The sequence below is a fragment of the Dendropsophus ebraccatus genome, chromosome 1 (genome assembly GCF_027789765.1).
Source record: "Dendropsophus ebraccatus isolate aDenEbr1 chromosome 1, aDenEbr1.pat, whole genome shotgun sequence".
Classification (NCBI taxonomy): Eukaryota; Metazoa; Chordata; class Amphibia; order Anura; family Hylidae; genus Dendropsophus; species Dendropsophus ebraccatus.
The window spans coordinates 21,365,449-21,389,359 of NC_091454.1; the positions used below are offsets into that span (position 1 = coordinate 21,365,449).

Genomic DNA, 23,911 nt, shown 5'->3' on the forward strand with positions numbered 1-23,911 from the left:
GTGTTCTTGTCCCTTTCCCCATCATTATATCTGATCACTATGATTACTATTTCCCCCCCCCCCAGATGGGGGTGACCGTGTGTGTGTGTGAGGGGGGGGGGTATAAAAGGAGTTATCCAGGTTAAGAAAAAGATTTTCTTGCAAAAACAGCACCACCCCATAATCAGGATGCGTGTGGTATTACAATTCAGCTCCGTTCACCTTAACTGAACTGAGCTGCAATACCGCACCTAAACTGAGGACATTAGTGGCGCCGTTTCTGGAAGTGAGTGGCGCTGTTTTTCTAAGCCTGGATAACCCCTTTAATGGGACACTACTATGTGATCGACTCAATCGGCAGCTGATCGTTCAATTCTCATGTTTAAAATTCTTCGGCCCACACATGCCTTGGTCGCCTGACATGCTTTGTAAACGAGCGCCGATCTACACTACCTAGATTTACAGCTCCAGTCGTGTAATATGGCCTTAAAGGGAAAACCATTGAGAATCATAAACAAATTAAGGTGCATGTGACTTATATCTCCTATAGGGGGACAGTGAATGGGGGGGGGGGTCACATATGGCTGAAACCTGACAATCACTAAAAATTCAGGCCCTAGCCTGAGGCGGCTTATACCCCCGAGAACAAGGTGCACATTATAATACATCTCCCTATTGACCCTCATGTATAAAAGCAACTAGCCTGCTTCCACATGAGGCCCACACACTGCCACAGTAGTGCAAACCACCTGCAATCCATATGACCAGTCCCTAACAATGGAGGCGATACGAGTAGCACCGTTTCGGGTTGACATCCGGCTGCTGAGAGACCCAGCTCTGTCACATTTATATTACACATAGCAAATAACATAAGACTAAAAAATAACCAAAAATAATAATAATAATAAAACCAGACCTCCAGGGTCTAAAAATTGTGCAAAATAATCCCCCAAAAAACAGATATTTCTTCCATCAAAAGCTACGGAAAAATAAACATATTACTCTCATGATGTTCCAGTATTGTGGTACCGCAAGGAATTAAAGGGGTTATCCAGCTATTTCTTTTTACTTATAGAAAGTTATATAAAGTAGATTTGTAAATTACTTCTATAAAATAAAAAAATAAAAATCTCAAGTCTTCCAGTACTTATCAGCTGCTGTAGGTCCTGCAGAAAGTGGTGTAATCTTTCCAGTCTGACACAGTGCTCTCTGCTGCCACCTCTGTCCATGTCAGGAACTGTCTAGAGCAGCAGCAAAACCTTTCTTGCTCTAGACAGTTCATGACATGGACAGAGGTAGCAGCAGACTGGAAAGAATACCACTTCCTGCAGGACATACAGCAGCTGATAAGCACTGGAAGACTAGATATTTTTTTTATAAATTACAAATTTATATAACTTTCTGACACCAGTTGATTTGAAAGAAAAAGATTTTTCGACGGAGTACCCGTTTGAAGAGATTAAAAACACAGCTACTTTCTTGCAAAAACAGCACCACCCCTGTCCTCAGGTTGTGTGTGCTATTACAGCTCCGCTCCCATTTACAGTGATGGATCTGAGCTACCATCGCCCACTTGTTACTACTGCAAAACTTACACATATAGCGGGTATCTAAATATTTCCAGCATTTCTAAGAATAACCGCTCTAGATCAAGTTGCATTGAAACCATGCCATGCTGGGAGTTGTAGTTTTCCACTAGCTTGTCATGGGAGTCAATGGCTTGGGATCCTACAGCGGTCACATACCTTGACACGGTGGGGGTTGTAGTTTCTCAGAGCTGAAATATGAGCACAGGGATATCATATACTGCAGGGGGAGGGAACCTTGGCTGTCCAGCTAATGCAAAACTACAACTCCCATCATGCCTGGACAGCCAAAGCTAAAGCTTTGGCTGACCAGGCATGATGGGAGTTGTAGTTTTGCATTAGCTGGACAGCCAAGGTTCCCTCCCCCTGATATAGTGACTTCTACAAAGTCCTGGATAAATGGACTTTTACCACTGTAGGATTCTGAACTCAATCTCTTTCAATGTGTAAGGCTAGGTTCACACTGTGTTTTTGCAATCCGTTTTTTGCAAAAAAAAAAACTGATGCATTTGTGTGCATCCGTTTTGATCCGTTTTTCCATTGTAAAAAAAAAAAAAAGACGTATCATAACGGATCCAATTTTTTTAACGGACATAAAATTTGTGTCAGCTACGTTTTTGTGTCAAAAAAAAAAGGGATCCGTTTTGATCAGTTTTTTTTTACAATAGAAGTCAATGGAAAAACGGATCAAAACGGATGCACACAAATATATCCGTTTTTTTGCAAAAAAACGGATTGCAAAAACACACAGTGTGAACCTAGCCTTAGGCTGCGTTCACACTACGTTTTTGCAATATGTTTAGTTTTTTTTGTTTTTTTTGCAAATTGTGTACATCCGTTTTGATCTGTTTTTACATTGACTTCTATTATTTAAAAAAAACGGATCCTTTTTTTTTTTAAGGCTGGGTCCACACTACGTTTTTTTTCATCCATTTTTGCAAATAAACGGATGCAGTTGTGTGCATCTGTTTTGATCCGTTTTTCCATTGACTTCCAGTATAAAAAAAAACCAAAAAAAACGGATCAAAACGCATCCTTTTTTAAAACGTACACAAAAACGTGGCTGACCTTACTTTTGTCTAAGTTAAAAAAAAAGGATGCGTTTTGACCCGTTTTTTTTTTTTTTTTTTTTTTTTTTTTTTTAGTCAATGGAAAAATGGATCAAAACGAATGCACACAAATACATCCGTTTTTTCCATCTGTTTTTTTTTTTATGCAAAAACGGATGAAAAAACGGATTGCAAAATTGTAGTGTGGACCTAGCCTTACAGACATAAAAATTTGGTTAACCAGCCGCATCCTCCATCCTTATACAATTCTGCTGAGGTCTGCTCATATACCAGTGTATCACGCTTGCATTACTGATCCTGTGTAACGTCCAGAGCTGCATTCACAATTCTGTATTTTATTATAGTAGGTAAACTGGCAATAATAACCAGCAGAATTGCGAGTTCAGCTCCGGCTTATAACACAGGGTTAGTATAACGCAACAAAAATACTGTATTTTGTATGTAGGTTACATCTATACAAATTACAAATCTTAAGGCCCTATTACACCAACAGATCTGACGACAGATTACCTGCCAAAGATTTGAAGCCAAACCCAGGAACAAACTATAATCAGAGATCAGGTCATAAAGGAAAGACTGGATTTCTCCTCTTTTCAAATCCACTCCTGGCTTTGGCTTCAAATCTTTGGCAGATAATCTGTCGTCAGATCTGTTGGTGTAATAGGGCCTTTAGGATGAGAAAAAAAAACACAGCTACTTTCTTGCAAAGACAGCACCACCCCTGTCTTCAGGTTGCGTGTGGTATTACAATTCAACTCCATTTATTTCAATGGAACGGAGATGCAATACTGCACCCAAACTGAAGATGAGTGGCGCTGTTTGTGAAGGGAAGCGGCCATGTTTTTTTTTTTTTAAGCCTGGACAACCCCTTTAAGGGCTACAGTCATAAAAACTGGGTGCGTTGACATAATTGCCTCCGGATACACATCACTAATATATATATCAGTATATATCGGCAGATTTCCATGCCTGAGATAATTCTCTACTTATTCTCTTTCAATACAATCTGCTTGGGATAGTAGCATAGCCATATCTGAAGAGACACCTAACCTTCTATCAGCTATTGTTCCCTGTTATCAGCCATTTCAGGCAGCGGAGAGGCTACTGTAGTGTTCTTCAATGGGATGACTGACAGGGAGACTACAGACATATCCCTGCTGCGATGACCAATACTTCATCTCCAGTTCTGAGAACCCCCTAGTAACATTTCTATAGGCGGAAATGGTACTGGCAGCGTGTCAGGTATCGCTGCCCATGGAGAGGTTCACGCTGTCATCTTTCTAGGACATGATGTCACAGATCATCCACAGATGTCCTCTTCTTCACTCCTTGGCCGTCGGTCTCTTCCTGCTTGGGGGTATAGGGGGAGGGGGAGTTTTTCTAGGGGGCTGTAACACCTATAAAATGAGGACAGTCAGATTAGTCACAGGAAATACTTTTATTAATATGCAAGGGGTAGTTCACAAATAAAAAAAACTCCAGTCTTCCAGTACTTATCAGCCACTGTATGTCCTGCAGGAAGTGGGGTTTTCTTTCCAGTCTGCTGCCACCTCTGTCCGTGACAGGAACGGTCCAGAGCAGTAGCAAATCCCCATAGAAAACTTTGCTCTCCAGACTGCAAAATAATACACCACTTCCTGCAGGACATACAGCAGCTGATAAGTTCTGGAAGAATCAAGATTTTTTTAAATAGAGGTTTATTACAAATCTCTGGCACCAGCTGATTTAAAAGAAAAAAAATTGGTGAACTACCACTTCAATTCATCTATAGGCAAGTCAAATGTTATAAAACATTTAAAGCAAATCTAGCACAGACCTTGCACATATGGACTTTTTGGTAAGGGCAGATCGGTGTCGCCACACTGAATCTAGACCTGTCACGCTTTTGAAAATCTGAGATCCGGTTGAAAAGATATGACCGGAATTCCTTGTCGTGCACTGGGGGAGGTCCCAGCACCCATAATGCACCACTTTCCCTGCCCGTTCGTAACGCCACCTAATGAATATGCAGGAGGCCAGGAGTGACATCACTGATTCAGCCTCTTGCATACATATTTAATAGGTAGGTGGCATCACAAGAGGGCACTGGGGGGTGCTGGGACCACTTCAACTGCACCAGACTAGGTCACTGGCATACTCTCCATGGTGGCAATGGACTTCTCTACACAGGTGTAAAGGGTAAATTTTGCAGTTTTCATACCTTATTTTATATTATACATCAGGGGTGTCAAACTCAAATACACAGTGGGCCAAAATTAAAAAATTGGACAAAGTCACAGGCCAACCTTGATATTTAATGAAAATGCATGTGCAGTTTCTGGCAGTGCCTATCCTAAAGTAATTGTCCCCGCATGGTAGTTACCCATTATATCCCTCAAACAGTAGGTAATCCCATATTGTGCCACATGTAGTAGCCCCCCCGCTCCCAATAGTGCCCCACATACTAGCCAGGCCTACTATTAGAGCCCCACATAGTAGTCAGTCCTCCCAATAGTGATCCATATAGTAGCCAACACACCTAATCGTGCCCAATATAGTAGCCAGCCCTTCCAATAGTGCCCAATATAGTAGCCAGCCCTCCCAATAGTGCCCAATATAGTAGCCAGCCCTCCCAATAGTGCCCAATATAGTAGCCAGCCCTCCCAATAGTCTCTTATATAGTAGCCAGCCCTCTCCCATAGTCTCTTATATAGTAGCCAGCCCTCCCAATAGTCTCTTATGTAGAAGCCAGTCCCTAAAATAGTCTCTTAGATAGTAGCCTGCGGCCTACGAGATTATAATATGGGCGGTCTGAGCAGCCATCCGGACCACCCATATTATAATATGCTGCAACGTCAGGAGGGCCAGATTTAACACAGCAATGGAAAAGTGTGGCGGGCCAAAAATAACTTTTTACTGGAAAAAGCAGTTTTCATACCTTATTTTATATTATACGTCACGTAAAATATAAAATAAGGTATGAAAACTGCTACATTTACCCTTCACACCTGTGTAGAGAAGTCAGAATGCAAAAAAAGGGGGGGGCAGTGTCACTTTAAAGTGATTATCCAGGAAGCAGAAAAGATTTTAGATGTTCTGCTTCCTCCCACTGGCCGAAATATATTGTCCAAGACTAAAGGGGGGCTGGTGCACGTGACCATAGTCACCCCCACATGTGATGTCCACTAGCTGCCTGATGTTGTGGCGACATTGGACATCACATGCAGGCGTGGTTTCGCACCTAACACAACCAAGGACAGGTGCGGAGGTGTATCAGGGACAGAGTAGCCATGATTTTATAATCCTGCATTTTATATGTCGTCTGTACCTTAGGGGGTGGATGAGTTGGGGGAGGTGGCGGTGGTCTGCTCGGCGGAGGAATTCTTGTTTGAGTATTTTTCATTGTTCCACCCTCTAGCGGCTTGCTGACTGGGTGGTGACCACCATGCTGATCCTTGGATGAGGACCTTTGTTCACTCGTTCCATTACTGGACTGTAAATTGATCGGGCTGTTCGGACACTGCAGAAAAACAGCATATCGTCCGTTATTAGAAACTGCCAAGCTGCATAGACACATGGCCATAATGTGTATATAGTGTGACATCGGACCACCATCATACATGCGTAAAAATGTAAAATGGTAGACATTAAAGGAGATTTATCCAACATGGTGTAAAGTGAAACTGGCTTAGTTGCCCCTAGCAACCAATCAGATTCCACCTTTCATTCCTCACAGACTCTTTGGAAAATTAAAGGTGGAATCTGATTGGTTGCTAGGGGCAACTGAGCCAGTCTCACTTTACACCATGTTTGAAAAATCTCCACCTATTGTTTCTATACCATAATAAGATGGCGGACAACTTACCACCTGAATATGGGGTCTGGGTCTTGAGGTAGAATCAAGTCTTGCTTTCTCTCCACTCTCACTTGTAAAGTTTAAAAAAAAAAGGGGGGGAAATATGAATGACAAGCAAATACATGCCAACCATCTATAGCTTATACCAGGGGTAGAGTACCTTGGCTCTCCAGCTGTTGCAAAACTACAACTCCCATCATGCCTGGACAGCCAAAGCTTTAGCTTTGGCTGTCCAGGCATGATGGGAGTTGTAGTTTTGCAACAGCTGGAGAGCCAAGGTTCCCTATTATATGTAGAAAATAGCACGTTACATTTAAGCAAAAAGAAAACAGATGTGTTTCCTTTCTTCTTAAAACTTATTCAGGATTAGAAAAAAAAACACAGCTACTTTCCGGCAACAACAGCGCCACCCCTGTCCTCAGGTTGTGTGTGGTATTACAATTCAGCTCCATTCACTTCAATGGAACATAGCTGCAATACCACACCCAAACTGAGGAGAGGAGTGGTGCTGTTTGTGGAGGAAAGCTCGGATATTCCCTTTAAAGAGTGGGTTCTCTTGTACAACCTATAGATTTCAATTGAACAGGGTTTAATAAATGAAAAGAAACATGTTCATGCTAGCCTAAGGCCGGGTATACATTTGTCTGGTTATCCAGCACCATTACTGATGGGGACAACGGATCTCAGTTCAGGTCATCAGGCTGACAGCCAAAGCAAATGCAAAAATGCATCCTGAGTGTAAAAGCAGCCAAAGGGGTATTCCCAAGTGATGTCATACTGCAAGGATATGCCATCAATGTATGATTGGAAGGGGTCCTTCCTTTGGGATCTCTGCTGAAAAACATGGCCACTTTCTGCCAGAGACAGCAGCACTCTTGTTTCCAGTTTGGGTGCAGGTTTTGCAACTCTTCTTCATTGAAGTAAATAGAGCTTAAAGGGGTACTCCAGGCCGGGGGGCATTTTTAAGGATCGCCGGGGAGGGGGTGGAAATTAAAGCCGGAGGTCACTTACCTCCTCCGTTCCAGCGCCCGGATCACGCCGTCTCAAGGCAGCTCTGCCATTCAGCGGCCGAGGCGGGACCCCGCTATGGCCACTGATTGGCAGAGCTGCCTTGAGACATCATGTCTCATGCGGCAGCTCTGACCAGGAAGCGGCTGCGGGACGAGAGTACCGAGCGGCGTGATCCGGGCACCGTCACTGGAATGGGGTACCCCGGAGTACCCCTTTAATTGCAAACCACACCTGAACTGGAGACAAGACCCAAGCTGTTGCTGGAAGAAAGTGGCCATGTTTTTCTAACACTGGATAACCCCTTTAAGGGGACCCCACGTTGGTATAGCAATGCATCTTATTCTGCGTTCTCCCTGTACAGCTTCATGGCCAGCAGCCATGTAATACTGTGCCTACCTCTTGTGCAGAGATCCTGCTACAGCCACGTTGTCCGGATGGAGGAATCTTTTTAAGCAGCCATGTCTGTGGCGGTATGCGACCAGCATGACTATAAACCCAGCTAGTAATGATAGAGGAATAAAGATCCAGAAGGCCACAGACTGAGAACCTGGCAAATACAGAGTCAAAATCAAGAGTCAGTAATCTGGAATACAGTGTATACCCATCTAATCATAGGAAATATGCCGCCTTATAGGACTTACCATCCGCAGGCACCGGCCCACTGTCTATGCTGCCGCCATCACCTGACTGGTTACAATAGGGAGGCTTCCATCCAGGGAGACAATGGCAGTTCTGGTTATTATTGCAAATCTGTGGGTCATATAGTATGTATGGGTTAGAAAAAGTTAAAGGGGTACTCTGGCAAAAACAAAATTCTTTTAAGTCAACTGTGAAAAAAGTTATATGGATTTGCAGTTTACTTCTATTTTAAAATCTCCAGTCTTCCATCACTTATCAGCTGCTATATGTGCTGCAGGAAGTGGTGTATTCTTTCCTGTCTGACACAGTGCTCTCTGCTGCCACCTCTGTCCATGTCAGGAACTGTCCAGAGTAGGAGAGGTTTTCTATGAGGATTTGCTACTGCTCTGGACAGTTCCTGTCATGGGCAGAGGTGGCAGCAGAGAGCACTGTGTCAGACTGAAAAAAATGCACCACTTCCTTCAGGACATACAGCAGCTGATAAGTACCGGAGGACTGGAGACTAAGACTGGAGAGTCATTTATTACAATCAGATAGATCTGTCCACAGAGGACAATATTAAAGGGTAGTCCAGATCTAGAAAACCCTGAGCGTCTTTCCTCCAAACACAGCGCCACACCTGTCTACAGGCTGTATGTGGTATTGCAGCAGTCTAACTTACTTTAAAAATAGCTGCGCTACACTACCACACACAATCCATGTACAAATGTGGTGCTGTTATAGGAAGAAAGCAGTCACCTGCCTAATGATGAAAACTCTTAGACATATACTAAAACATGGAGCAACTACAAGTGCAATTTTTTGTTACGTCTGCGGTGGTGCTGTAGGAATACGAGGGTCCCTCTCACGTTGAAAACTTTTGACATGTCCTAGAGACATGTCAAACGTTTTGTTTGGTCAGGGTCTGGGTTTTCCACCCCCACTGGTTGTTAGGTAGAGCTGGGAGAAGCGCATGGCTAAGAGCTTCACTTCTCAGCTCAATGCAGGAAAGGGGCTGCATAGCCTTACAATAGAGATCATCTCAGGGAGTAAAACTCTTAGCTAAACACTTCTCCTGGTTCACTGTAGTGATCAGTGAAGTCTAACCATCCAGACCGAGGCTAATGAAAACTTTTCACATGTCTCTAGAACACAGGTATCAAACTCAGGCCCTCCGGCTGTTACACAACTACAATTCCCATCATGCTAAAGCTTTGACTGTCCAGGCATGATGGGAATTGTAGTTTTGCAACAGATGAAGGGCACCTTTGCTCTGGAACATATTAAAAGTATCTTAAAGTGACAGACCTATTAGCTGGGCAGAGTTCAGCGACACCATAGACAATGAATAAAGCCTTGGCTGCAGTGGCCATGCCCGGGTGCTGAGCGATCGGGGTTTGGAAGGTCGGGTCCCCAACAATCTGCTTGTTATTTCCTATCTTATGGGGAGAATACCCCTTTAACAAACTGTGTATACTATTGTCTATTTGATAGTGAAGAGTTTAGCCTATGAGCCAGTTACACAGGGGCATTTGTGTCTGTATTTCCATCGCAAGTCCCAGCCCTGATGACCTGACCTGACAGTTCCCAGTATGGGTCAGTAGGCCCGGGGTCAGGCCATGACTCGCGGCTATAAAACAGATGCAAAATTTCATCTGTCTTACACCAATGTGGAACCGGCCTAAGAGAGAGACCAGAGATACTCACCCCATGCCCATTGCATTTCTTAGCACACTCATCCACTTGCAAGAATGAAATATTTTTGCACTGTCCTTCAAAGCAAATCTGGGGAAAAAAAGAAAAGACAATTATAAGATCTGTATTGATGCAGATAGCGAGCTCAGCATCACCACAGTGATGGCATATACGGCATATGCCTGACATGGGGAGGGGGGGGGGGTGCGTTTTATGAAATGCAATAGACAGAAGATATAGGGTACAGTGAGTATTAGAGTATCTGACCTGGTTCTCGCCGCACTTAGTACCAGACAGGACCAGACCTGGATCCATCATATCCTCCTCTTCGGTTATTCTGTAAACATGTGTCCCCCTGCAGAGGATGCGTCTCCCCTGCACGCTGATAGTGGTGTCTATTGCAACCGCGCTGTGTTCTATGGGCTTATAGGCAGGGCTTAGGCACTGGATCTTCCCACACTTGGCATGTCTAGAAAGAAGAGACAATACGACCTATAGAAACTGCTCAAATCCAGGAACGCTGCGGGTACTTTACTAGTAGTAAAGAAACCATTCCTCTTACCCACCATTCAGGCTTAAAGGTGTACTCTTTAAAGCCAATGCATTTATCTTGTCATATTTTGCAAAGTTATAACTTTGCAATTCACCTTCATAAAGTTTTATAACTTTTCTGGTAGTTTTGTACCCTCTGTATTAAGGGTGGGTAACCTCGGCTCTCCAGCTGTTGCAAAACTACAACTCCCATCATGCCTGGACAGCCAAAGTAGTTTTGCAACAGCTGGAGAGCAGAGGTCCCTTACCCCTGCCCTACAGTATATTATCTGGCCGAAGCGCTGTAGTGCACAGAGCTGTGACATGGTCTCTCTACTGCCCCCTCAGGCCATGTTGGGATTGCTACAGTGTCACCTGCCAATGCTATTTTTCACCTTTGCTACATCTTATTTGCAGGCATGTAGCAGAGCTTATCTGCTCCAGCGATCCTCTGTAGACGGGATGTAGCAGAGTTGAAAAATGGTAATATAACATATGTCCACATATAAGAGGCACTCACACATACACTGTGATGATGTCCTCTTGCAACATTGCTAGTTCATCATCGTACTTTACCTACTAACTCAGGGGTAGGGAACCTTGGCTCTCCAGCTGTTGCAAAACTACAACTCCCATCATGCCTGGACAGCCAAAGCTAAAGCTTTGGCTGTCCAGGCATGATGGGAGTTGTAGTTTTGCAACAGCTGGAGAGCCAAGGTTCCCTACCCCTGTACTAACACATCCTTCTTCATGTAGTCCTGTATCACTTGCATTACTACATTACCCACTCACTTGGCTTCACATTTCCTGTATTCACCGTTCATATCTCGCCCGCAGTTTCCGTACTGATCGCCAGCCGAATTTATCCTTTCAAAGCAAATATCTGGCGCGATGCTCGCTCCTGTACAAACACAATGCATGTGTCAGGTATATAAATACATAAAATGTAATATTGCTATGCTGGAGGAGATTAAACATGGTGTAAAGTAAGGAGGGGGGAGCTTGATAAGGGGTAAAAGAGACATTTTTTCTCTGATAAAATATATTAGACATTATGGGGGAGACTTATCAAATATGGTGTAAAGTGAAACTGGCTCAGTTGGGGAAAATAAAAGGTGAAATCTGATTGGTTGCTAGGGGCAACTGAGCCAGTTTCACTTTACGCCATGTTTGATAAATCTCCCCCTCCATAACCCTGTTAAACATACTGCCCACCTACTTTTTGACCACCGTGTGTGTGTATTATACATATATATGTATATATATATATATATATATATATATATAATTGTTGCAGTGAAAGGGAGCAGAGCGGCACACCGCCCCAGCAACCGTATGGCGGCAGGCCGGACAGTGGAGCAGAGCTGCATGCCTCCCCAGCAGGCATACGGCAGCAGGGCGGACAGGACCAGGGGCGGACGGGGAGCAGAGCAACACACCTCCCGGCAGGCATATGGTGTTGGGGCAGACTGGGAGCAGAGCGGACGGGCCAGGGGAGCAGAGCGGACGGGCCAGGGGAGCAGAGCGGACAGGCCAGGGGAGCAGGAGGTGCGTAGCAGGGGAATAGAGAGGCAGCAGAGCGGAGGGGCCAAGGGAGCAGAGAGGCGATACGGTAAGCGAATTCTATGTCGCAGGAGTTCATTCCATCATTTCCCTGAAAGGGGTCAGTGATTTGATCAATACCCTAGGGAAATGATGGAACGGTGTGGTCATTTCATCATGTCACTGCAATATGTATATATATATATATATATATATATATATATATATATATATATTGCACCAACATAATACATGGCCCTGCATCATTGTACTCGTATCGCTATGTGCAGTAGTGCAGCTCAGCTCTGCTCAGTCTATAGTTGCACACAGGAGCTGCAGTACCGCACACGAGGACAGTATCCTATACTGTACGCATCTCTCCATGACGTGACTCACCATTTCCCCAGAGCTGCCGGCACTGTTGCTGGTGTGTAAGGCATCTCCCGTTGTAGCAAAAAGCTTCTCCGTTTTGGCAAGATGTCCCGTCCAGCTGGAAGGAGTTAGGAGGACACTCGGGAGAACGTCCGGTGCAGTACTCTGGAAGGTCGCAGGATCTGGAGGTCTTCCGACATGGGAATCCAGGTGGCCTCAGCTAATGAGGAATTTTACACATTAGGATTAGGCTACATGTGTTTCCTATAAGGCCCCTGGCATCTACACACCATAAATATAACCGTAGTGTCAGACGGAAGAGATGTCTTACTCTGCATTGATGGCAGCATGTCCCGTGGGCACATTCGGCACCTGGCAGTAGCGTGCACGTGGTGGCATTGCAGCATGGGTTATCGCATTGCTACAAAAAGGAGAGAGAACCATGTAATGTCTATGGATTCATGGTCTTCATCCGCAGCTTGATGTCATGCACTTTGATGATAAATATTCTACCATTTTGTGTACACAGCTCCCAGCTTGCAGTAGTTGCAGTAATAAAAGCATATAGATCTGAATAGGACAGGGATGGAAAATCTTCGGCCCTCCAGCTGTTGCAAAACTACAACTCCCATCATGCCTGGACAGCCAAAGGCTGTTGTAGTTTTGCAACAGCTGGAGGGTCGAAGGTTTTCCATCCCTGGAATTGGAGCTGTGCACAGGAACCACTTACACATACACCAATACATACCTCAAGATCCCCGCAGTCACACTGCTCTCCCTCCTCCAAGAAGCCATTCCCACAGCGCGCTCCTCCATAAAGCGTCTTGGTGTCGGGGGTGTTGCTGAGGCACATCCCTCCTCCTGAGCGTAAGAAGCGATCCAGCTCCCGTCTATTACAGGCGTTGAACACTTTGGGAAAAGGATGCCTGAAAACAGCATAGAAAATAATCCGACCTTGTCAATGATTTTTGCTGTCAATCTCTTCTTCTATCAAGGCCCAATGCTATGTCATACCCATAATCACTGGCAGTGGACAAACAGAGGCCTTATTTCTCAGGATGTACCACCCATGAGGATTAGTAAACAATTCGATGCCCTTCTCTACCTGCAGGGGGCAGCAAGCAGCTAGAATTGTTTAGTAATATGTTCAGGGGGGTTTAAAGGGGTGTACTCTGTCAAAAATCTTTTTCTTTCAAATCAACTGGTGTCAGAAAGTTATATAGATTTGTAATTTCCTTGTATTTAAAAAGTCTTCTAGTACTTATTAGCTGCTGTATGTCCTGCAGGAAGTGGTGTATTCTCTCCAGTCTGACACGGTGCTCTCCGCTGCCACCTCTGTCCATGTCAGGAACTGTCCAGAGCAGCAGCAAATCATCATAGAAAACCTCTCCTGCTCTGGACAGTTCCTGACATGGACAGAGGTGGCAGCACTATGTCAGGCTGAAAAAATACATAATTCCCAGCAGGACATACAGCAGCTGATAAGTACTGGAAAACTGAAGATTTTTAACTAGAAGTAAATTACAACTCTATAAAACTTTCTGACACCAGCTGATCTGAAAGAAAAAGTATTTTGCTAGAGTACCCCTTTAAAAACTAATTGGTCAGTAGTCACTAGAGATGAGGGAATTTGAGCACACTTAGGTCCATTCAAACCAGAGCGTGTGGCTTTAGCTGAAAGTTGGATGCAGCCCTAGGGAGTCCTGGAAAACATGAGTATGGCCTATGGGAGTATCCATGTTTTTGTGGCAGCCTTAAGGCTGCATCCAACTTCTTCCACCATCGGTAATCAAATGCCGCACAATCAGGTTCAAACGGCCTGCACTGCTCTAGTAGTCGCACACTTAAAGTGTCCCAGTCACTTAAAAAAAAAAAAAAAATTGACATTCAGACCAACTGATCACATTTTTTTTTTTTTTTTTTTAAAGTGACAGGGACATATCAGACTTTAATTGACGCTATGCTCACACCCAGTATTTTTGCTCAGTATTTTGGTCCTCATAATGCAACCAAAACCAGGAGTGAGTTGAAAAAACAGAAAGGCTCTGTTCACACACTGTTGAAATTTAGTGGATGGACTGCAGTACCAACGGATGATCTTCATTTCTGCTGAATTCGGAATTCACCACTGCACACAATGGCTTCGGACGCACGCTCCATTGTGTGACAAGTCAGTTTTCATGGAATCCCGGCCGGAGCATATACCATGTGCATACACTTCGGCTGGTATTCCATTCATTACAATGGAACGTGTGTTTTGTATAAATCATGGCCGTTGTTGCAAATTGCAACAACGGCCGTGATTTATCCAAAACATACGTTGTGTGAACATGGCCTTAATGTGTATACCCAGTTTATCTCGACAGGATCAACCAAGCATCTAATTTGTATTGTGGCCCCCAACTTTACACCTATAGAAAATGTCAGGGGAGAGAAGGATGAGGCATGTTGGATTTTAACGCTCAGTCCCTCTCTTGTCTCCTGGGTCGATAAGCTGCCAAAGATGTCTGACAGTGGCTTTCCCCTCTTTCCCTATTCCGAATACATGTATGGTCAACCAGGATGAGCGTGTGTGTGTAAGGTGGTGGGACCAGCTAATATGTATGACCAGCTTTACTAAGCAGGCTTTAAAGGGCTTATCCAGTGCTACAAAAACATGGCCACATTCTTTCAGAGACAACATGACTCTTGTCTCCAGTTCAGGTGTGGTTTGCAATTAAAGGGGTTTTCCAGCGCTACAAAAACATGGCCACTTTCCCCCTACTGTTGTCTCCAGTTTGGGTGGGGTTTTAAGACTCAGTTCCATTGAAGTGAATGGAGCTTAATTGCAAACTGCACCTGAGCTGGAGACAACAGCAGGGGGAAAAGTGCCCATGTTTTTGTAGCGCTGGATAACCCCTTTAAGCTCCATTCACTTTAATAAAACTGAGCAACAAAACCCAGCCCAAGCTGGAGACAAAAGTAGTGCTGTCTCTGCAAGAAAGTGGTCAATTTTTTGTAGCGCTGGATAACCCCTTTAAATAGTTACTCACCCAGTAGCAGCAGCCATGATGCATCCGCCATCTTCTGGTTTGGCTGTGCAACAACCGGCAGAGTCATGGCTCATTCCGAAATTATGTCCCATTTCATGGGCCATAGTGGCTGCGACTCCGATTGCATTGTCTGAATGATCCTGCAATGACATAAACAAGTTGTACTGAATACACAAAATAACGCAGAGGGAAGAAGATTGTATATATAGATGAGCCGGGCAGCGGTAATGGGTACACGTAATGCCAGTATACATAGGAATTAAGTGGTCATTGAATACGCTTACCATGTTCACCCCTCCAGACTGGAAGGAAGAGCACATCGCCTGTAGCGGAGCCAGTCCAATTGTTGTACCATGGAAAGTGCGCCCTCTGCAGGATGGAGGGAAATGTTACAAACAAGGCAGGAAATAGACAATTGCCTTCTTCTATATTCACCAGATTGCAATCCTAGGGTAGTGATCGTCTCAAAGAAGATGGCAAATATACATAATACATGGCAGAACAGAAAATCTGGTCTGGATAAGAGGGTAACTAACAAACTGATGACAAGTTCTTTCTCCACTGTCTTGGCGTTAAAATCCTATGCATAAAGTCATGTCCCCTTCCTCAAAACATTTCATGACGCCCCCATGTGCTAAAATTCTTTGCATTACAATGTAGCATGCTAGGGGGGGTTACGGCTCTTAGACAGGGATGCCAAAGCTATTATGTAAGCGGGGAAGTTTCCTTACTTTGGACTAAAGCTATATAAGAGCCCAGCAATGACACAAACATTCGGCAGTATGACGTGCATCTATTCTATAACTCATCACCTATTATTCATATAACCCCAACCTATTCCATAGAGATGTACACAGAACACATCTGTATACGGCTTAATTAAAGGAGTTATCCAGCGTTAGAAAAACATGGCCACTTTCTTCCAGAGACAGCACCACTCTTGTCTCCAGTTCGGGTGTGGGTTGCAATTAAAGAGTCACTGTCGTATTTTTTTTTTTGCAGAAATCAATAGTCCAGGCGATTTTAAGAAACTTTGTAATTGGGTTTATTAGCCAAATCTGCCATTATCTGCATGTAAAAAGCCTTTTCCCAGGTCCCCCCCTCCTTCCTCTTTTTCATCCACTCTGAAAAATCAGAAAATTGTGACTTGTTGCAGGAGACGTCCCCAGTCTGCTCTAGGGAGAGGGGAGGAGGAAGGAGGGAGTTAGCCGGCAGCAGAAAGCAGATAACAGAGGATTACAGGCATGGAGCTGGGTGACAGCTGTAATCCGAGCTCAGACAGGTCACTGGTGATGGTCAGAACAGATAACGGGTGAGGGATTTGTAGATTAACTCTTTGTTGTCCTGTTTTGGTCTTCTCTTTAGCTCTCTCCATAGGAGAACAATGAAGACAGGGGGGAGAGCTTCAAACTGCTTTTTCATGATAAAAATGCATTTTTCGGATCATAAACCCAATTACAAAGTTTCTTAAAATCGCCTGGACTATTGATTTCTGCAAAAAAAAATTTCACGACAGTGACACTTTAAGCTCCATTCACTTCAATGGAATAAAGTTACAGAACCTGCACCCAACCTGGAGACAAGAGTGGTGCTGTCTCTAGAGGAAAGTGGCCATGTTTTTATAGCGCTGGAAAATCCCTTTAAAATCTTTTTTTTTTTTTGGTTGGGTATCTTCAGTGTTTGATCGGTTTTGCCATATGGTCCATACTTGGACCCTAAATGACACTGAGAACTGTACAATTGAGGTCACCTTCATACTTATCCTTACGTTATGAGCTGTGCATTGTCGTGTGGCGTCTTCAACAGGATCTTTCGTCTCCAGGACAGGAAGGCACGTAAGGTGACGTATGGATTCTCGGACACATTGCACTTATCTCCCGCTGTCCAGACCTCTAATCCAACCAGAGCAATACGGATCTTCAGAGCCCTGTAAAACTAGATGGAGGGCTGATATCAGTATAAGGATTAGAACGACAGCCATGTTCTTAGTTATATACACCCAGGACATATATGCTGTAGGGGCCATCGGGACAGCTCAAGTCTTCCCCAATAGAAACTGAATGGGACTGTCTATATTCTTATAATATTATATAAGAGGGACTATCTAGGCCTTGTAATATTATATGAGAGTATGAAACCAGCTGGTTGAATGAACAAGCAGTGGCCATCCCTGTGCCTTATATATGGCAGATATGTGGCGGTATAGGCAGACACATTGAGTGGTTTGTATCCTAGCTTATTAGATGGTGATAATAGTAGTCATATGTTTTGTGTGTATTTATTACGTCTTGTACCTTATCTATATAGTTGGTCACTTCCAGCATCTTGCGCTGAGTTCGCTCCAAGTCGAGGTCGTGTTTCTGGTACTGGATGTGAGAAAACAACAATCAATGTAAATGAAATATATAGAGATCATAGACATGGCTGTCGAGTCTAGCAGGTATGTATGAGTATGGATTACAGAGGCTGGACTGTCTGGATTCCTGCATGTACTGAGAGATGGAAAAACCTCAGATTCATATGAATATTCACTTAGCTTTCCTGTATGAATACCGCCATGGGACTGCCATGACACTATATGCTAGGGTAGTAATGGAGTACAAGTAAAGTAATAGTACTAGAGTAGTAGTCGTACAGCAAAGTAGTAGTGCAGTGGAGTAGATATAGTATTGGAGTAGTAGTATAGCAGGGAAGTAAAAACAGAATAGCAGCAGTGCTGTAAAGCAGAAGAATAGAGAAGTAGGAGTAGTAATAGAAGTAGTAAAGCTGAGTGGCAATAGTAGAAGGGGTGAGGATGAGTAGACGAGAATTACAGTAAAACAATAGTAGAAGAGGAGTAGTAGAGTACAGGAGTAGTAGTAGTAGTAGTAGTAGTACTACAGTAGAATAGTACAAGAGTAAATTGTAGTAGTAGAAGAGCAGAAGTGTACAAGTAAATCAGTAGTGGAGAAGTAGTAGTGTAAAGGAGTAGTAGAATAGCATTTCAGTAGTAGAGGACCAGTACATTGGAGGAGAACGAAGACGAGGAGGTGTATAGATGTAGAGAAGTAGTAGAGTAAAGGAGTAGTAGAGTTTCAGTTTAATAGTAGAGGCCCAGTACATTGGAGGAGGACGAAGAGGAGGATGAGTATAGATGTAGAAAAGTAGTAGAGTAAAGGAGTAGTAGAGTAAAGGAGTAGTAGAGTATCGGTTCAATAGTAGTAGTAGAGCAGTACAGAAGAGGAGCAGTAGAGTAGATGTAGAGATGTAATAGAGTACAGGATTAGCAGAGTAGTAATAGCGTAGTACAGTAGAACAGAAGTAGAAGAGGAGCAGTAGATTAGAGGAGTACTAGTAGAATAGATGTATAGAAGTAGTAAAATAGTAGTAGGGTGTAGTAGTACAGGAACAGTACAATAGAAGAGAAGAATAGTTGAAGAGGAACAGTAGAGGAGAGTAATGTAAAGTATTAATAGAGTACATGATTAGTAGAGGAGTAGTACAGTAGGATACGGTAGAGGAGTAGTACAGTACAGGAGTAGTACAGTAGGGTACGGTAGAGTAGAACAGTAGGGTACGGTAGAGTAGAGGAGTAGTATAGTATAGGAGTAGTACAGTAGGGTACAGTACAGTACAGGATTAGTACAGTAGGGTACGGTAGAATAGAGTAGTACAGTACAGGAATAGTACAGTAGGGTATGGTAGAATACAGTAGTACAGTACAGGAGCAGTACAGTAGGGTACGGTAGAGTAGAGGAGTAGTATAGTATAGGAGTAGTACAGTAGGGTACAGTACAGGATTAGTACAGTAGGGTACGGTAGAGTAGAGGATAGAGGAGTAGTAAAGTATAGGAGTAGTACAGTAGGGTACGGTACAGTACAGGAGTAGTACAGTACAGGATTAGTACAGTAGAGGAGTAGTACAGTAGGGTACGTTAGAGGAGTACTACAGTACAGGAGTAGTACAGTTGGGTACGGTACAGTACAGGAGTAGTACAGTAGGGTACGGTAGAGTAGAGGAGTAGTACAGTACAGGAGTAGTACAGTAGAGGAGTAGTACAGTAGGGTACGGTAGAGTAGAGGAGTAGTACAGTAGGGTACAGTAGAATAGAGTAGTACAGTACAGGGGTAGTACAGTAGGGTACGGTAGAGTAGAGGAGTAGTACAGTAGGGTACGGTAGAATAGAGTAGTACAGTACAGGGGTAGTACAGTAGGGTACGGTAGAATACAGTAGTACAGGAGTAGTACAGTAGGGTACGGTAGAGTAGTACAGTACAGAAGTAGTACAGTAGGGTACAGTAGTGTAGATATTAGTACAGTAGGGTACGGTAGAGTAGGGGAGTAGTACTGTAGGGTATGGTAGAGTAGGGGAGTGGTACAGTAGGGGAGTAGTACTGTAGGGTACGGTAGAGTAGGGGAGTAGTACTGTAGGGCACGGTAGAGTAGGGGAGTAGTACTGTAGGGTATGGTAGAGTAGGGGAGTGGTACAGTAGGGGAGTAGTACTGTAGGGTACGGTAGAGTAGAGAAGTGGTACACTAGGGTACAGTAGAGTAGAAGTAGAGAAGAATAGTAGTAGTATGGGAGTAGTACAGTAAAGTAGTAACTGAGTGGAGTAGTAGAGTGGTGTGGTAGTAAAGTAGTAGTAGTACAGTAGAGTAAAGTAGTAGAATATTAGAATAATAGCAGAGTAGCACAGGAGCAGGAGTAGTAAAACAGTAGGAGTAGAGTGGTGGGGGTAGTATAGTATTAGAGCAGTAGAATACAATAGCAATACAGTAGCGTAGTAGCGTAGTAGCAGTAGTAGTAGTAGAGCAGAGTACAGCAGAATAGAGTAGTGTAGTACTAGAGTAGTAGTAGTAACATGTAACCATATGATATAAGATTATATATCAGAAAATTATTATATAAGGATTATATAAAATCACTCAGTAAGTAACACCAAACTACTTTACCTCAGCGTAGTCAGCGACCAGGTAAAGCTCCACACACCTGTCCCCCTCCGCATCTTCTCTCCTCACCTGCAGGATACACAAGAGCTCTGCTTCCATACTGTGGTAATTATAGGAATTTAAAGATGTACAGGAACAGGCCATGAATATCACAGCACGGGTGACGGATCGCTGATGTCATGTGTGTGATGGATGGCAACACCAGTCCCTGAACTGTCCTATATAACATTTGTATAGTGTCCTAGTGTGTGTGTGGGTATGTATGGGGCCCTGCAGCCTTGAGTTATTATATAGCCATATGTTTAGAGAACTGCTCAGTGACCTTTATATTCCTATAATTTACTGTAAGGGGGAGATGATCCCTTATAAATAATCCACGTAAAGTCATCCAGGGAATACAAGAATCTGTCCGCTTTCACTGTTACAGTATAAATAATAGTCCACTATAGTGTACAGGGCGTACATCACTTCCAGCCCGCAGAGAGAAGACTTAGCCGAGGACATGGAATAACACAGGACGGACAGATGTTCCATCTCTGAAGTATACAAGATCAGAGATCTCCTGGATCCGCCCAGTACGGATGACTCCAAACATCTGCACCAGATGGCGGCCTCACCAGGGGGATGTGATGTGTATGGACACATCTGCAATGTGTGACATCCATATAACAGACATCTGCTTCACGCATCCATCTCTCGGGAGCGTAATGTGAGGAAGAAACTATTTTGACGGAAATCATGACATCCAGGGGTTTATGCGTGTTAAGTCTTACAATAACATTGGCTGCTACTATGGTATAGGCCTGGGTTTTGGCGTGTTTAACTAGTAATTAAAGGGATTATCCAGCGAAAATCTTTTTCTTTCAAATTAAATGGTTTCAGAAAGTTATATAGATTTGTAACTTACTTCTATTTAAAGATTTCAAGTCTTCCAGTACTTATTAGCTGCTGTATGTCCTGCAGGAAATGTAGTTTTATATTCAGTTAGACACAGTGCTCTCTGCTGCCACCTCTGTCCATCTCAGGAACTACCAACAAAACACAGTAATCACTGAACTCAAGGAGAACAGTGAAAAAAACTCCAATGAAGTACTCAAGAGTCTCCACTGATGCCCCCAAAAATTTAAATATGCAAAACAATAGTACATGGAGTCTCGGTTGCGAGTCTCAAAACACGGGATAGCCAGATATCTCTAGCCTGTTGCCACGGGGTGCCTTCATGATGGGGAGAGCACCACACCACCCTGATAAATAGCCCCTTAAGTCCCACTCGTTGCGAGTATTGGAACATAAATCTCGCAACCGAGACTCCACGGACTGTTTTGCATATTTAAATTTTTGGGGGCATCAGTGGAGACTCTTGATTGAGTACTTCATTGGAGTTTTTTTCACTGTTCTCCTTGAGTTCAGTGATAACTGTGTTTTGTTGGTTGATTTGTCATTGCCCCAACTAGCCAGAATCCTGCTCCACACTGACGAGGGGCAAATACCCCGAAACAGCTGTCTGTGGTTAGAAGCCTGCCTTGGCAAGCCCTTGTCATGACACAATACTCATACCTTGCGTTAGACATTGAGGAAAAGGGGCCACCCTGGTATTTCCCTATTTATGTTCCAATACTCACAACCGAGTGGGACTTAAAGAGTCACTGTCGTATTTTTTTTTTTTGCAGAAATCAATAGTCCAGGCGATTTTAAGAAACTTTGTAATTGGGTTTATTAGCCAAATCTGCCATTATCTGCATGTAAAAAGCCTTTTCCCAGGTCCCCCCCTCCTTCCTCTTTTTCATCCACTCTGAAAAATCTGAAAATTGTGACTTGTTGCATCAGATGTCCCCTGTCTGTTCTAGGGAGGGGGGAGGAGGAAGGAGGGAGTTAGCCGGCAGCAGAAAGCAGATAACAGAGGATTACAGGCACGGAGCTGGGTGACAGCTGTAATCCGAGCTCAGACAGGTCACTGGTGACTGTCACAGGAGATTTCCCGTGAGGGATTTGTAGATTAACTCTTTGTTGTCCTGTTTTGGTCTTTTCTTTAGCTCTCTCCATAGGAGAACAATGAAGACAGGGGGGAGAGCTTCAAACTGCTTTTTCATGATAAAAATGCATTTTTCGGATAATAAACCCAATTACAAAGTTTCTTAAAATCGCCTGTACTATTGATTTCTGCAAAAAAAAAATTCACGACAGTGACACTTTAAGGGGCTATTTATCAGGGTGGTGGGGTGCTCTCCCCATCATGGAGGCACCCCGTGGCAACAGGCTAGAGATATCTGGCTATCCCATGTTTTGAGACTCGCAACCGAGACTCCACGGACTCTTGTTTTGCATGTCAGGAACTGTCCAGAGCAAATCCCCATAGAAAACCTCTCCTGCTCTGGACAGTTCCTGACATGGACAAAGGTGGCAGCAGAGAGCACTGTGTCAGACTGGAAAGAATACACCACTTCCTGCAGAACATACAGTAACTGATAAGTATGAGAAGACTTGAAATTTTTAAATAGAAGTAAATTACAAAACTATATAACTTTCTGAAACCAGTTGATTCGAAAGAAAATATTTGCGCTGGATAACCCCTTTAAGGAGGACAAGTATTCTGCTACCCTGATGTTTCGCCAAAACTGGCTACATCAAGGGAGACAAGTAGAGATACCGCATTTGGGGAAATGTTGGGATAACAACGTTCATCCCAAATCATTAAAGGGATTATCCAGGATTAGAAAAAGCACAGCTACTTTCTTGCAACAACAGCGCCACCCCTGTCATCAGGTTGTGTGTCGTATTACAATTCAGCTCCATTCGCAATTCTGCAAACCGCACCCAAACTAAGGACAGGAGTGGTGCGGTTTTTGGAGGAAAGCGGCCATGTTTTGCTAAACCTGGATAATCCCTTAATCCCTATATAGTGTTGAAGGCGGCAAATGAGGTTATGGCTACCAATAAAATACAGATATGTGCAGTGTCTATAGCAGGGGTAGGGAACCTTGGCTCTCCAGCTGTTGCAAAACTACAACTCCCATCATGCTTGGACAGCCAAAGCTTTAGCTTTGGCTGTCCAGGCATGATAGGAGTTGTAGTTTTGCAACAGCTGGAGAGCCAAGGTTCCCTACCCCTGGTCTATACAAATCTAGGGTTCACTACTGTAACACTACACACCTCTGGTTTTATTGGTGCATGCTCTGTATTACAGTAGAGGTAGTAGTATGCATATATAGGGGACGTCCTGGTGCACCCTTCCACCTGATCTGACACAGATGTATAGAGACGCAGCTACATGGTAAATGTCACAGTGCAATGCCTAGTGGGTATCGTGCATGGATCCCATTACAGTAATACCATGTTCAATACTTAGACAATTGCATCTATTCAAGACCGATGTCAGATCAGGCTGGTGTTTATGCCCCAACAACCCCTTTAAAGCACCTATAGCATATAATGCAGATTGCACCACACTTACCCGATGGTGAGGAGGAAGATGATGGTCCGTGAAGTTGGAGACGGGTCTCTTAGAAGAGTCTGTGTGTCCACATTTGCCTTTCTCTATTTGCAGATACTCGGCTCTGTAGATAAGATGTCTGTCCCCATCTCCCAGCAATGGTTCCAGAACATAGCTTGTTCCGTCGCTGAGTGTAATAAGACCCCTGCGGACACAAGGCCGGACATTTACTCATAGATAGGTGAAGTGATTAAAGGGAATTTCTCACTAGGTTTATGCC

The 23,911-nt window shown here is 43.8% G+C and overlaps 1 protein-coding gene across 3 annotated transcripts in view; it reads right to left on the bottom strand.

The window, feature by feature from the left end:
• Nucleotides 1–2,791: 2,791 nt before the first annotated feature.
• The window catches only part of ADAM19 (ADAM metallopeptidase domain 19), a 49,269-nt gene continuing 28,149 nt past the window's right edge, over nt 2,792–23,911 (bottom strand). For all 3 annotated transcript variants that reach the window (XM_069953376.1, XM_069953385.1, XM_069953394.1), the window contains 17 exons: nt 23,653–23,836; nt 20,205–20,270; nt 17,566–17,637; nt 17,040–17,206; nt 15,556–15,640; nt 15,272–15,411; nt 12,988–13,165; nt 12,571–12,660; nt 12,264–12,459; nt 11,118–11,226; nt 10,062–10,263; nt 9,807–9,884; nt 8,123–8,231; nt 7,878–8,028; nt 6,480–6,540; nt 5,943–6,134; nt 2,792–4,032 (listed from right to left, as the gene is read on the bottom strand). In XM_069953376.1, the coding sequence (XP_069809477.1) occupies nt 3,958–4,032; nt 5,943–6,134; nt 6,480–6,540; nt 7,878–8,028; nt 8,123–8,231; nt 9,807–9,884; nt 10,062–10,263; nt 11,118–11,226; nt 12,264–12,459; nt 12,571–12,660; nt 12,988–13,165; nt 15,272–15,411; nt 15,556–15,640; nt 17,040–17,206; nt 17,566–17,637; nt 20,205–20,270; nt 23,653–23,836 (2,155 nt within the window). In that variant the 3' untranslated portion in view covers nt 2,792–3,957. The remainder of the gene's footprint in view (nt 4,033–5,942; nt 6,135–6,479; nt 6,541–7,877; nt 8,029–8,122; nt 8,232–9,806; nt 9,885–10,061; nt 10,264–11,117; nt 11,227–12,263; nt 12,460–12,570; nt 12,661–12,987; nt 13,166–15,271; nt 15,412–15,555; nt 15,641–17,039; nt 17,207–17,565; nt 17,638–20,204; nt 20,271–23,652; nt 23,837–23,911) is intronic.